Source organism: Megalopta genalis, chromosome 2 (genome assembly GCF_051020955.1).
Source record: "Megalopta genalis isolate 19385.01 chromosome 2, iyMegGena1_principal, whole genome shotgun sequence".
Lineage (NCBI taxonomy): Eukaryota > Metazoa > Arthropoda > Insecta > Hymenoptera > Halictidae > Megalopta > Megalopta genalis.
In genome coordinates this window covers 39,338,075-39,352,312 of record NC_135014.1, presented here as the reverse complement: position 1 = coordinate 39,352,312, position 14,238 = coordinate 39,338,075, and the positions used below count along the sequence as shown (strand labels likewise).

The window sequence follows — 14,238 nt, the reverse complement described above, 5'->3', positions numbered from 1 at the left end:
ATACTATAAACGAATATTTTTAGAAATCGCACAAATCGATTTTGATAAAATTTGTATAAGAGATAATTCTGAGAAATACATTCTACATGTGTTTCCTTTGGTGGCCATTTTCTATCAGAACGAGATAATAACAGGGATGATAACATATTTTCTATTTTAATTAATGAATTATGAATACAATATAAATAGATTAACAATTAGTACGAAAAATTTCAAAAAGTTTATGCTTTTAATATGTTAATTGAAGAAATGTATTTGTCTAAAAATGTTCCACGCTCTCTCTATTAAATGTTACAGTTAAAATTTAAGAAAAGCTTTTTGTATCCCTGATTTCCTAGAAATTAAACATATACCTTCTTCTTCTAAAAATTTGTTGTGCTATTAAATGCTTCACATGCAATTTAAAAAAAATATCTTCGCACTCTCTTCTTTCCTAGAAATTAAACGAATGCCTTCTTCGAGGTTGCATCATTAAATACTTTGTTCCAAACCATACAATAAAAAAAATTTCCTGCATACTAATTTCCTACTTTACTGGATATTTATAAAATGCATTTCTAACTAAACAATCTTTGCGTTATTTTTTTCTGAGGACTGTCTCCATATAGTTTCTTAAGAAACAGCTTGTATAACTTAAACAAGATCTGTCTCGAGTTTGAAATTGATTCAATGAGATCAGAAATTGATTTTAGACAGAAAAATCGAAATCCCCTCTTCTAAGAGATACGTGAATGGTTGATTCGATACAAATTCGACCCACACTGTCTCTCGATTCCTTTGAAATTGACGTGATCGACGAATTGAGCACCTGACTTAAGGAAACCTGTTTGCGCATGCGCGGATACTAATGCTGCGACGCGAGCGATTCGCCAAGTGGATCGACTCAGTGTTGAACAGACACTGTACGGTGTCACGTGCGCTATCTTTTCGACTAATTAATCGAACGATCCGTTCGACGCGCGAAAATTGCCGACGAAACGAAAACAAAAAAGGCGAACGGTGTACGATCGTGAATATCGGATTACCCTTTCTCGCGAGGTGAGTGCACGAGTTTTCTTCAGAAAAACTGATATAACTTGCCAGTAACTTTCGTTTTTGCATCTCATTATTTTAGTTTGAGATGTTTTATTATTAACCCTAGTCTATCGAGTTATCCAATTCGCATGGCTTTAATAATATTGTCATTTAAAATTTTGTAGAAATTAATTTTCTTTATATGTGATAGTAATTAGTAGACTGTGGATCTTCATGCAGAATCAAAATTCAGAACAATAAGAGAATTTTTCTTCTTTCTCTGATGTTAATTTGTTGTAAATAAGAGATTGTTTGATTCTTTTAATTTGTTTGCTGGTTATTCTTCATCTGATTTTCATTATAAACGCATAAAATTCGCAGTCTAGTAGTTGATCATGATTAAAAGTGATAATAGATTTATGATTGCTCATTTCATTGGAAGTTTAATGAACGAGTTGAGAGTGAAGCGAAGAAGAGAGTTATTTAACTGAGCTATAATATGTGTGGCATATTTTATAGGGGAACGAAAACAAAATGTAATCCATAGCATTTTCAAATCTGGTGAAGTTGCAGTAAATTGTAGAAGATGGGTGAAGCAGTAAGAAATTTCTGATATTTATCTTCTCGTAGTTCTCCCGATTTTTATCGTTATCTCGTGGAGAACAACAAATTTGAAATGTCACACTGTCAGCGTGGAATATATTGAGAACCAGCAAGAGCGGTTGCACATCCGTTTGAATTATTCAACGTGTCTGAAGTCAGTTTGAAGTTTTATACAGCATTACGCGGTTCACTGGTGTCACAGCATAAATAAGATTCTGTTGCAGCGTTATCGTATTGGTTCTTTAGTCATTTATTTGAATAAGAATTAACGTAATGTAAATGGTAAAATGAATACACGATGCCAGGAAATATTCGTAGATCTTAGCAGAAGCCAGCTAACGTTGAATTACTGCGAATGCAGTGGTCAACATGCCAGCGGTGCAGCAATTAATTTCGCTGCATTAAAAAACTCTGATCGTCTCTAAGAGGCTGCACGAACAGTAGCAGTCGTTATGTTACATCTGTGTACGTGTCACTAGTGAAGGCGCCTCGTCTTGCCGAACTCACAAAAACGTTAATCTGTGTTTGAGCCACTTATTTTAAGTGCTGCGGCGAGTCTGCTTGTGTATGTGAAATTTTAATTAAAATTCTCTCAATTTTTGATACTATTTTTATCAAAGAGATTATACGATAGCTTTTGCAATTTTAAGTGTACACTATTTTTACCAAAGGAGTCGGAAAACACTTTTTACAATTTTGATTTAGATTTGTTTTCATCGTTTAAGGGCATATATAAAAAATCAGCAAAAATAATGTTAATTTTAATTGGATCAGTGCTATTTAATACTCCAATGGCGGATCTTTCTGGCAAAAATATAACCGAATATGCTCAGCGGCATTTATGATATGAATAATATAATAATATAATTCATAATAATGAATTGTATTTATCAATTTTATTTTACATATTTCTCAGTTAAACATGTGAAACCTTAATAAAACATAATTTTCATGGAACATGATATTCAAACAAAGATTATTAAACTCTGAGTCCAAAAGGGATTAAATTTGGACTTTTGGGTATGTTGAAGTAAGTCGTTAAAAGGTTGAACAATTTTTAAGAAATAATTGTGACATTATATTTTAACGTTGTATATGATACGTGGTTTATAAATGCCCTAAACTCGAAGCTAAATGCGAGAATAGAATTATCCATAGATATGCTTTAAAATATTACTGCTGTTACGTTTTATTACTACTGTGACAAGTAAACTTTATACATCTATGACAATAATGACTAAGTCATATTAAAAACAGTTCAAATGCTTGAACTATTTAAAGATACTGTTGCATTATATTCAACACCTTAAAATTCTTAAGAAATAAAACATAAAAACGATTCTACAAACGATAAACGTAAAAATATAATATTATACTCATGTTTCCCTTTTGGTTACGCAACAACAACGTGCGCGTTTCTTATATAAAATGATTTATTCGCATAATACATTTCGGTACGATTTCAACTGGAGGATAAAAAAAGTACAGTCGTACCAGTTTCAAAATAAACGGCCTATTCGATTCGGGTAGGCACAAAAATGAACGCCACAAATCCCGAATGTTAAATATGCGTCGCGTTTATTTTACGAGTGTGACTCAGAGACTATTTTCTTCGCGCTTGAACACTGTTTTCGAAGTTTCTGCTCATCGTTCTTTTTCTTTTCTTCAAAGGTTCACAGCATTTTTAATGATTAAAAAAAGAAATTTCCACTGAAATTAACAGTATATCGATCGACAGATTTGGTGTAAAAATTACTTCGATTTAACTTTACCTTAAATCTTATTAAATGTCATTGCATTGATTGTGAACATTATCGAAACGAGTATATAAACAATACGATTTTGTTCATTGTGTAATACATAGTCCAATAAGTATTTCGTTCCTAAATTTCGTTATGTTTCCATAAAAGTATAGAACACAAAATTGTACCAAAAATAATATCATATGATATCAAACGTTTGGTGGCTACGTATTTTTTCCATATAATCCGTAAGTTAATTTTTACTGTCACAATAAAACACCCTTACAGAGTTCTTCTTGTGGAAAATTTGGTGATATTTAATTATATAATTAAATATCAATTATATAATTATATAATTTTATATTGCATTTATTATAATTTTAATTAATAGTATCTACACGATATTTTATGGACGCTTGTATGTAGAGTTGAGCATATTTTATTTGAATAACGAAACACGAGTCAAATTTTATTTGAAGAATTTATTCGATATATTATTCGAATAGAATTTTATTCGGAACGTTATTCAGATAGAATTTTATTCGAATGAAGTTGTATTATTTGAGACATTAGTCAAATAAAATTTTATTCGAATTTTTTTTGGAACGCGCCATTTATTATTGGAATAATCCTCAATTCTGCTTGTATGGCCCGTTTTCAACGATTGCTGTCTGCATCTCTTGGTTCGAACCATAAAGAATCTAAAATTCGTGAAGCGATGAAACAGAACAGAGAAACGCTACTGATTCATACACATTCTTCTATTTAATTAAGATCTCAATTTATGGTGCTGCAGAGCAAACTGTCAATTAGGGAGATGATGGAGAGACGCGATCCAATCACGTTCTTTGTCGCATACGTAATCCAGTGAGCAGACGACCGTTCTTGGTACATGGACGGAAGGTCAAACCCCACTTTCCGTCTTCGTGAATCTTTTTACCATGTAAGGTGCACGCCAAGGATCATTTCGATTACGTCCTCGTGGCATCACAATTTCAGCATCCACGAGGATGGTCCACAGAAACTTATCATCTCTGATATCCTTTGTTTAAATTGGATTTGGATCGTATCCGCTGCAGTCACAGATTAGGAATAATTGTTCGAAGATCGAGGAAGACACGATTATGCGATTATTTAAGAGTACGTGTTTAGGTCTTTCAGTCTTCTGGTCACGATAATCTAAAAGTTTATCACCGAATGATTTACGCGATATATCTCGCCGAGTTTTTACGTGTTGCGATATCTCTGAAGTAAGATCACCTAAATATCTCTTCAAATTATGGGGTACAACAAATATTTTTTATGCTATCTGAATATTCTAAAGAAATCATTATATTGCAAAATATATTTTCTTCGAGGTCACCTTTTTTTGAGTTTTCAAGGTCATCGTTCTTGATTTGCATATAAGTGCACATTTTCTTATTGCACCGTGTAGTTGATGTTTTTTCAAACCATACAAGTAGCATACGAAATATTTGTTGTACCCTCACAATTTGTGGAGATATTTAGGTTGACTTACTTAGGCAGACCACCCTGTATATAAAATGCCCATAATTAAGAAATACACCAATTACATTAAAGTGATTTTTAACTTACTGTAATTTTATGTTAAATAACGTTGACATAGTGTTCAAAAATATTTGAATAGGACAATAGTTCTAGTAAGAGATTTTTATTCACTTACAATTAAATAAACTAATATTATAATTCATCGCGGTTGATAACGACTTTTTTCACGTAAGTAGGATGAAATTAATGACCAGTCAACGAGTGGTCACAGTAACAAGAATGTAGAATTTGTGACAATAGTAAAGTACAATTAACAATCGAGAATTTCCGAGCAATAAGGACCATGCCATGGTTTCGTAAAAGTCGCTGGGTTATATTTATCACGTAAATACGCGAGTTAAACAAGGAATGCTACGTCAGACGTTGGAGAGAAAAAAAAGGGGGAATGAAACTCTAGCTGTCAGTTGGCCGGACTATTACCACCCACGTGATGTCGAATGTCCCTGTTAAATTTACGCGAGTCAAGCTTTCCTTCCACCTCGACTTTCTTGGATCGAAAATTCACGCGTTCAAGTCACGTTTCATATGTATAACCTCTGTACGTACAACGAATACAAGACCGTTTCGATGTAGCCGTAGCTGTTCTAGCATGTATTCATTTATGTATTTAAATAGACTCAGTAAACAATAGATTCGAGTAACAGAATTATCTCGCATATTTACTGAGCGTAAAACAATTTCACGCCATCAAAATTATCGAATATTCTACTTGAAATTTGATTGTAACCAGGATTGGGCAAAATTTGATTCGGATGACAGATAAGAGAAAGGAATTAACGTATAAAATTTTATTCAGTGTTATCGAATAAATGTCCAATTGAATAAAAATTGATGTAGATAATAATTTACCCGAATAACATTTTATTGGAATGAAAATTCGATTAAGAAGAATATAAAAATGCATTGGACTTTATTAATTACGTAATTAAATTAACGAAATTAAATTAATTATTAAATCCTGCACGTCCCATAAATGCATAAAGATTCGCAATCTAATGATAATATTCGATTGTCAATTGTGTTTGTACATTCTCTTTCATTATGTTTTTCCATGCAAAAACGAACATATGAAACGATTATAATGTTGTATGTAAATTTAAAAGAATTTGTAGAGGTGTTAATTTTTTTTAATGGAATTCAAGAGATTCTCAATCAACATTGCTGCTATTACAGAATGATTTTTTTAATGATTCGGAGAGTTTGTTCTAATATATTGGATATTGCAGTTATTATACAGAAAAACAGTACATATATATCCGTCTGTGCAAAAGCAGCATTGATAGAACTAATAAATCAGAATCACTAATGCAATCTTTTGTAATTAGTTGACAACCTAGAACTCAATTTATCATTCAAGCAAAATGGCTTCGCCGAACTCGAAAGACAAATAGGTATTTGTATTTTGCTACTAATTTTTTCAGTATGAACATCTCTTGTCTCTGCGTAATGATTACACAATTGATACCTATAATTTTCAGCACATTGTTCTGAATAAATATTTTCTAAATATAATTCATATCATTTTGCCTTTTATAATTTTTTGGAACAAGGTATTCAAAAACGCAATTACAATTTAGAGCAGGAAAATTTTGGTCTGTATAAATTTTCGAATGTACATAGAAGAATTTCTGTTGCCAATCAGGAAAGATCGTTGTTTCCGCGTTTGTTGTTCAAGAACTACTGAAACTTGTGCCAAGTCTCCAGCTTCCGTTGCCAATTTTACCATCGAAAATAATAGGAATTAGTTAAGGTGTGGTAAACACACGAGATGCTGGATCATAAAGACTGATTTACGTCCAAAAAAATACTTTTATATAACCTCATTATTCAGCATAATGAGAGATTTATTTAACAGAAGTGTTGTTTCTGTATAATGTATATAGATCGGATTTGGATTTATAATAGAATTGGACAAAATTTTATTCTGGTACTGGATAAGAGATAAAAACGAATGAATCAAATTTTATATCCAGTGAAATAAAAATTGATCTAGATAAAAATTTATTCGAATTAGATTTGATTCGAATAAGAATTTATTCGTACAGGAAGTCATATGGAACATAATCGATTTGAATCAAAATGTAATATCTAAAGTGCTTTTTCATAATTTATCGGTTTATTTCTTCCATATCTCTATTTACAATTAACTATTTTTCGATTGCAAATAAATCTTTAAAACAGAAACAAGAAACTTTAATATTTTGATCAACTCGTCATTAATGTCACTAATGAAAGAAAAATTCTAAACTTTTTCATTAATGAACAATAAAATTTACAAGTTTTACTGCAGAAGGTGTTAAATATTAGAATGTGCGACCAAAAAAAAAATGGTATGTGCAACAGTCTAATAATTGTGAACAGTGATTATTTTTAGACCTCGATATATATTTTAATAGTCATGAAATAATGTATCACTCAGTACTCAATCTTTCAATAGGTAAACATAAAAACATGAGATATACGTAACACATGTTACCAGTGTCCTCCCGTCAATGGCTGATTAATTACCTTTTGCAATCGCTTCGATCGTGTGTTACGTCCGCCATCGATCCTTCTGTCGATTGCGGTCTTTGAAATTTTCTTTCGTATAATGTCGAGTATTATAAATTGCGAAACAGTAATACTTTTGCGAGGAAGCATCAATTTATTATTCTGTCATCCTTCGGAATTGTATATAGTACTGTACAATACTGATTGTTTATTTTTATCTGCTTTATTTTCTTAGAGAGATGAAGATAAAACTATATAACAAATTATTTTCAAAGGAAGAGTAACATAGGGAACATACAGAGAAACTCTTAAGTATAGTACATACTATACTTTGCTAATACTATATTTAATGTTGGCAATGTTTTAATCTGCGCAATTTATCAATAAGTCTTCTTATTGTACAGCTATTGCCCGCTGTATATCTTGCATTATTTAGCTACATAAGAAGATTACTATGACCTATTTAAAACAAATTTCTTAACACGGTATTCGATCATTTATTTAAACATTAATTTTAAAAAATTACTTTATGCCATCCAATTATTTGATTGTTTCTTTAATTATTCATTTACTGACGCATCTGCTTTGGAGCTATTAGCAATCACTGCCACATCATATTACATTATACAAACTATTTTTACGTAGCAAATACATGTAAATTGTAAAAAAAATAATCTATTTAACTTACACTTATCATTATATAAAAGTAGAAATAACTTCACTAATCTGTTATACTCTTTACATTATAAGTTTTAATCAACTGACGCTACTGATTAACATCAGCTCGAGAATATTTACTTAGAGGTTCATTTACAACTTATGAAATTAAATGTTAATAATGTTCTCTTTCTATTAATGAAACTGTTAGTTTAAATGTGAAATGATTTCATTCAATATTATTTAAGTTAGTAAATAACTATGCTGAAAATTCGAACAAGAAATTATAAAATCTGCAATTGCATCTTCCTCTTTCCTGAACCATTTGTCAGACTTTAATTGAAACCTAGACCATCAAATAATTTATTTTGGGAGCAAACTAGGTGATAAAAATTGAATGAGTCAGATTCTCCAACTTTAAACGCAACGCTTGCGCAATTGCTCTCAGAATCAGATCAACCGCGGTCATCACCGTTTTGATTCGCACGAAGGCCTCGATCAGCGATGCACAATGTCACTACCACTCTTTTAACGATTTGACACGAAAGGTCAACCGCGTAATCATTCAAAATCGCATAAGTGGGGCATTGAATCCTTCGAGAATTTCAGAATAAAACTGGATATTAAATTTATTTTTGAAATTGTTGAGATTATAAAGATGCTTTTATAGGAAATCATCTAACAAAATAAAAGTAATATAATATCTAATTTTGATAATTTTAAAAATTAACAGACGTCAGTGACTTTCAGTTTTTGATCGGTTTAATGCTAAAGTGACAGAGAATTGATTCCATTGTAATTTTTAATATTTAGTATATATGATATCAAGTAGATTACAGATCTTTATGCATTTATGATTTGTGCAGATTTTTAAAATGCAAGAAAACGTATAAATTAATAGGTTCGCATGGTAAAATGTAGAAAAAGAAAAAAGGGTTCAAATCTAAAGGAAGAGAAATAAATTGAAATGTAAAAAAGAAAAAGATCAATGTGTAGAAAAAGAAAAAGAAACTAAAGTGTAGAGGAAGACAAAGAAATGAAAATGTAGAAAAGAGAAACAAATTAAAATGTAGAAAACATTTGTAGCAACGTCTTTAAACTTAAAAATGTAAGTGGCGAAACAATAAAATTCCCGCGTTTTATCTGTGATTTCGATCGTCCCGGAACGGCTCGATAAACAATTGCATTTTCGGAGTATAATCACGAACTAACTCGAGCAGAACATTTTCGTCCGCATGTTGGGAGAGTACAAATTCTAGAAACCGCCCGGATACACGTTTCAAGGTTTAGCGATGATCATACGAGTGCGTGTCTCCTCCGCAGTCGGTTCTCGGAAGGCCTCCTTGGCCCCTTTGCCCCATTCGCATCGATGTCTCCGTCGGAAGAACACGGCCGTTAACCATTTCCCGAGGAAACTCCGTTGCAAACATAGCACACGCCATTTTTAATTCACTTGATTTATTCGTTCGTTTCGTTATCGATCGTATTTATCTTAATTCTACCAAGACAATAAAAGTTTAACACAAAATATTAGATACTAAGTGTTTTTGAAAACTCCAAACCTTTGGTGTGAAAGTATCGACTGAAATAAAAATCATTTCAAATTCATACAAACTTCGAACAACTGTTTGTAAAAATTTTAGTTCACACATTATATGTACAGCACACGCCTCCTTTAATTCGCTTAATATGTTCGTTTGCTTTGCTGTCGATTGCTAAATTCGGTATCCCAATTCTACTGAGCAATCAAATTTTAACACAAAAGTTGAACCTCAAACTCATAGAATTTCCTCATATACTATGAATCGAGTCTGGACTTTGCTGCAAATTAAAAATTCTCTGCCATGCTCGAAAGATACAGAAAGACTACGGATCTCTATGCAAAATAAAAATTTGCTAAGTCTATTGTAAGACAGAGAAATAAAATCAAAATTAACTTTTTTCTATAATCGTCCTAGTAAGTAGAAAATAGTGTAGCAATATTCTTAAATTCTTCTCGTGTGTCTTTAAAATTTTGTATTTCATTCGTTCGTTTCTATTATAATTTCCCGCAAAATAAAACTTGTTTGCACTAATTGAAAGATATAGAAGCTAGATACATATCTATTTCTATTCTTAATAATTTTATCAAACTGAAAATAATACAATGGTGTTTTTAAAGTCTTTAAATGTTTCTACTGTTTTGCATTTAATGTACTAAATTTTTGTCATAAATGCATAAAATTTGCACAACTAATATGATTAAAGAAGGAACGAAAGTTTTAAATTACTTCTAGTTTTTGCAACAGATTGAAACAATTTTTATTTTGCATAAAGATCCTCTTTCTAGTAATTATTAGGCACATGTTTAATATTTCTCTTATTTTTGTGGATTCAACGAATTTTCTTCCTTACAGGAAGTGTCAACTAATTCTATTATTGCCTAAACCATAATTTTATTCAGAATTTACAAAAATGTTTTTTAGAAGAATTTCAACTTCATAAAAAGTATCAATCATATCTGAAGGTTAACTTGTTTCTTTTTTTTAAATAGAATGTTATGTTTTGCTTCTCTTGTAAGCGACAGCTACTTTAAACACAAATTCAATGATCTACACTGAGAAGTGCCTCAAGGTCAGTAAAGGCCGTAAAAGCATGTTGACAAACCAATGCAGCATTCTAAATAGTTGAACATTGTACAGAGCATTATTCCACAAGGATAGCATAAATCATATTACAAAATTTGTTTGCACCTCGAGATAACTTTATTATTAAATTTCTTCAAGCAAAATACACAACGCAGCACAATAATTAAGCACTAAAAGATTTCAGATTGAATATCATATTCATGCAGTAGATTCCCATAGGCTTCGATAAAGTCTTGAATTTGAAATTTTGGATCCCTTCAATGAATTCTAAATTACCAATTCCAGCGGCAAGCATACAGCCCCAATTTGAACCCACTTTTACAGAAGAACTGGTAGGATCGATGCCAAATAGATTGCAAGAGATAGACTATAATCGAGGTTTTAATTAAGCAACTTGCTAAACAGCGTTTTTCACGCTGGATTTTGGTAACTACATGTATTTTTTGTATACATAAAAAAGTTCGTTTGTTTTTGCATTAATACATAATAAATGTAGATACATTTACAATATATGTATACCCATCAAATTCATTTTTCCAAATCATCCCTAAACCTTTTTACAAGACGAAACATTTTCTGATATGTGCTGTACGATTTTCACTGTGACTCACTGTACGTACATATACGTTTATCTGCTGTGTGAGTAGTAACACTTGCATTTCCCACACCCTTAAGCTACAAAGGAATGAAAAATACAAGGCGAGGAACTTTTGATTGGCAAGTGCGGCACTTTTCGCGGTTCGGTCTGTCCGAGAACGTCGAGATAGGAATAAATTTCAGTTCGTAAGGTAACCATCTAGTACGGCCAGCATTACCTGCGCCCACTTAATTCGAAATGCCACTGCTTTAGCCCGCGAGTGACTCGAGCTCGGCCAATAAACCGGCTTCAGGTATTCACTGCGAAAGTTCCTGCACCGCGCCTCTAGATCCAGTTTCTCGATCTCTTCGAATCTGCCATATTTATAAACGTGCAGCCTCTATAAATAGGACCTCTGTTACGTCCTATATTCAGACGAGACGGTAACAACAAGAGTCAAGTAAAAGTCGCTTTGCCCAAAGCTTTCCCCTAAAAAACATGGGTGACGATTTGCTGGACGCTTACGTAAGGCGCAGATTTGTACCTGAATGAGAATCATCCGAGCTGCACTTAGTTTCGCGACGCCATTCACTAGTACGATTTTCTTTGGAAACGTCTCTGCTCTAGCCGTATAATGAACTTGACATTAGTAGACCGCGGGCTTTATGTATTTGTGGCAAAAACGAGCAGATCAAATACGAAATACAGTAAGAACCTTTAACCCCTTAACGCTTATGTTAGTGTTTGCTACGGGGACACTGAATTAAGAAAGAATAATTTTATATAAAAGGTCTTATATAACCTTATAAACTTTATACGATTATGCTTCATTTTCTGTGCATGCTCAAGAACTTCTATTAATAGGGCATTGATTGGCGTCAATTATCAATTTGCAATCATGAGAAAATAAGTTTACAAATTGATTTATGTTCCCGATATAACACGTATAGACGACAATCATTTTTCGTTACGAAATTAAAGAAGTTCAAAATACTCTTGGATTATTGTGAACTTATTAAAATCATTAAGAGATCACAAATAATTTTTTTTTGTATAAAAATCCAGAGTTCAGACATTAGAAACAAAAGACGAGTTTATTTTATCTCAGAAAAATTGAATATTTACTTTATTATTCATGCCAAAGGCACATGCACCTCGCATTTGTGCATATATGTATCTGGATGCGCAGATTGTTTCACACTCTACTCCCTTCACTCTCAACCACAAATGCGCGGTTGATATCTTAATCATTTGTTAATAGATCGATATCTATATTTCTGATTTGTCAGGTTTCGTGAGGCAGGGAATTAAGCAGAACGCAATGTCAGCGGCCATAAGGGAGAGAACTACAACACGCAGCAGTAGAAAGATCGTGAGTCATGGCAGTCCTATATCTGGCCAGAGCCAGGTTGCAACCACGGCCAACAGCCTCGAAAACAATTTAGGTAAATCTTTAAATGTTTAGGTAAATCTTCTACTCTATAAGCGATTATTTCACAAACAATATGAATTATTGTATAACTGTTGCTTCATCTGTTCATTGTCTGGCCTTGTATTGCTCCGTATTACAAAAGGTGTAAGTATTTATCATATAAATGTGATTTAATATTCTCGTACACATAATTTTCTTATATATCAATTTTTTTTATCTAAAGTACAGTCGCTTAATAAAAGCTCCGCACACATTTAAAAACAGGGTAACTTTCTAAAAATTAGTTAAACGAGTTGAGCTTTCTAAAGTTTCTAATGTTACAAGGATTCGTTTACTAACTGGTGCATAAGTTTTTCGTGGACATTGCACTTGATCACGATTCTCGTTTTTTATAATATTATTTAATCTTTGCCTTTAATGGAAATCTTAAAAATAGATGAAAAACATTGTAAGTTGTACCAGATCGTTTGTAAAGTTGTTTTGTATTTCAAAAAACTTCCAGTTGGTAAGGGTGTTAAACAACCAATTGATACGATATTTTGCCAATAAGAAACAGGATATCTATAAGCATAAAATTTCAAAGCTAGCAAAAAGCTGTCAAAAAGTTTTTTCTTATACTTTAAACATTAAAAAATCGTCTGAGAATGAAACAAGAATGAAACAATGTTCCGAACGACTCCATAAAAATATTCAGATATCTTACAATGAAGTAACAAAATAAAAGGCAATATTCATAATTTTCTTTACACTTCTTGTCAATTATAAGTTACAAAAGTTTACGCGGCACGTAGTGAACTAATCTTTCTAAATTGTTTGCTGCACTTTCAATAAAGTTACTCTATTTCAAAGGGTATACGGAGACTTTTCTGACTAGCTGTATGCATTATTATCAATAGTGTTAATATTTTATTGAAAATTGTTACTGTAGATAGCTTTTTCTCAACATACATTTTTTTAACAAACTTTTTAGATTGTAATACAATTTTCAAAATGATCTGGAATGTACACGGATCTGGAGATACATAAGCATGATCGTTAAGAGTTTAAATAAATTACTTTGATTTTATGCAATTTTTGAGATCGCTGGATTGACAGTTAAAGCGTTAAGGTAGATGAATAATAATATAATTTGCTGAGTAAGAATTCAAACACTTCTTAGCTGTACGATAGCTTTTACACCTTAATTTCTTTGAAGTTCGTTTTATACACGTATAATATAAACCCTCCTTCCAAAAGTATTAGGACACATACAGAAAATTAAATAAATTTAAAAAACTGGTAGAAAACTGTTATAATTTCTTAAATTGATTTCAAAGTTAATTATATTAAACTGTAACAAGTTTATATATGCATATATTTTACATTATAATAGAAATAACATAAATTTTACAAAAGAAACTTAAATTTTCTTTTTTTTAATATATCCACAGCGTTTTTTAAATAGTTTATGGCCTAATTTCGGTATTCGTTTTATTAGTTCTTCCATTATTTCTGATCCGATTTGGTTCCATAAATTTTGTAGTATCT

The 14,238-nt window shown here is 31.7% G+C and overlaps 1 protein-coding gene across 1 annotated transcript in view; it reads left to right on the top strand.

Annotated features, from left to right (window-relative positions):
* The first annotated feature begins 879 nt into the window (after positions 1–879).
* Positions 880–14,238, top strand: part of LOC117219414 (uncharacterized) — a 28,631-nt gene continuing 15,272 nt past the window's right edge. The window contains exons 1-2 of the mRNA XM_033468566.2: positions 880–1,038; positions 12,569–12,724. Coding sequence (XP_033324457.2) covers positions 12,601–12,724 — 124 coding nt within the window. The 5' untranslated portion in view covers positions 880–1,038; positions 12,569–12,600. The remainder of the gene's footprint in view (positions 1,039–12,568; positions 12,725–14,238) is intronic.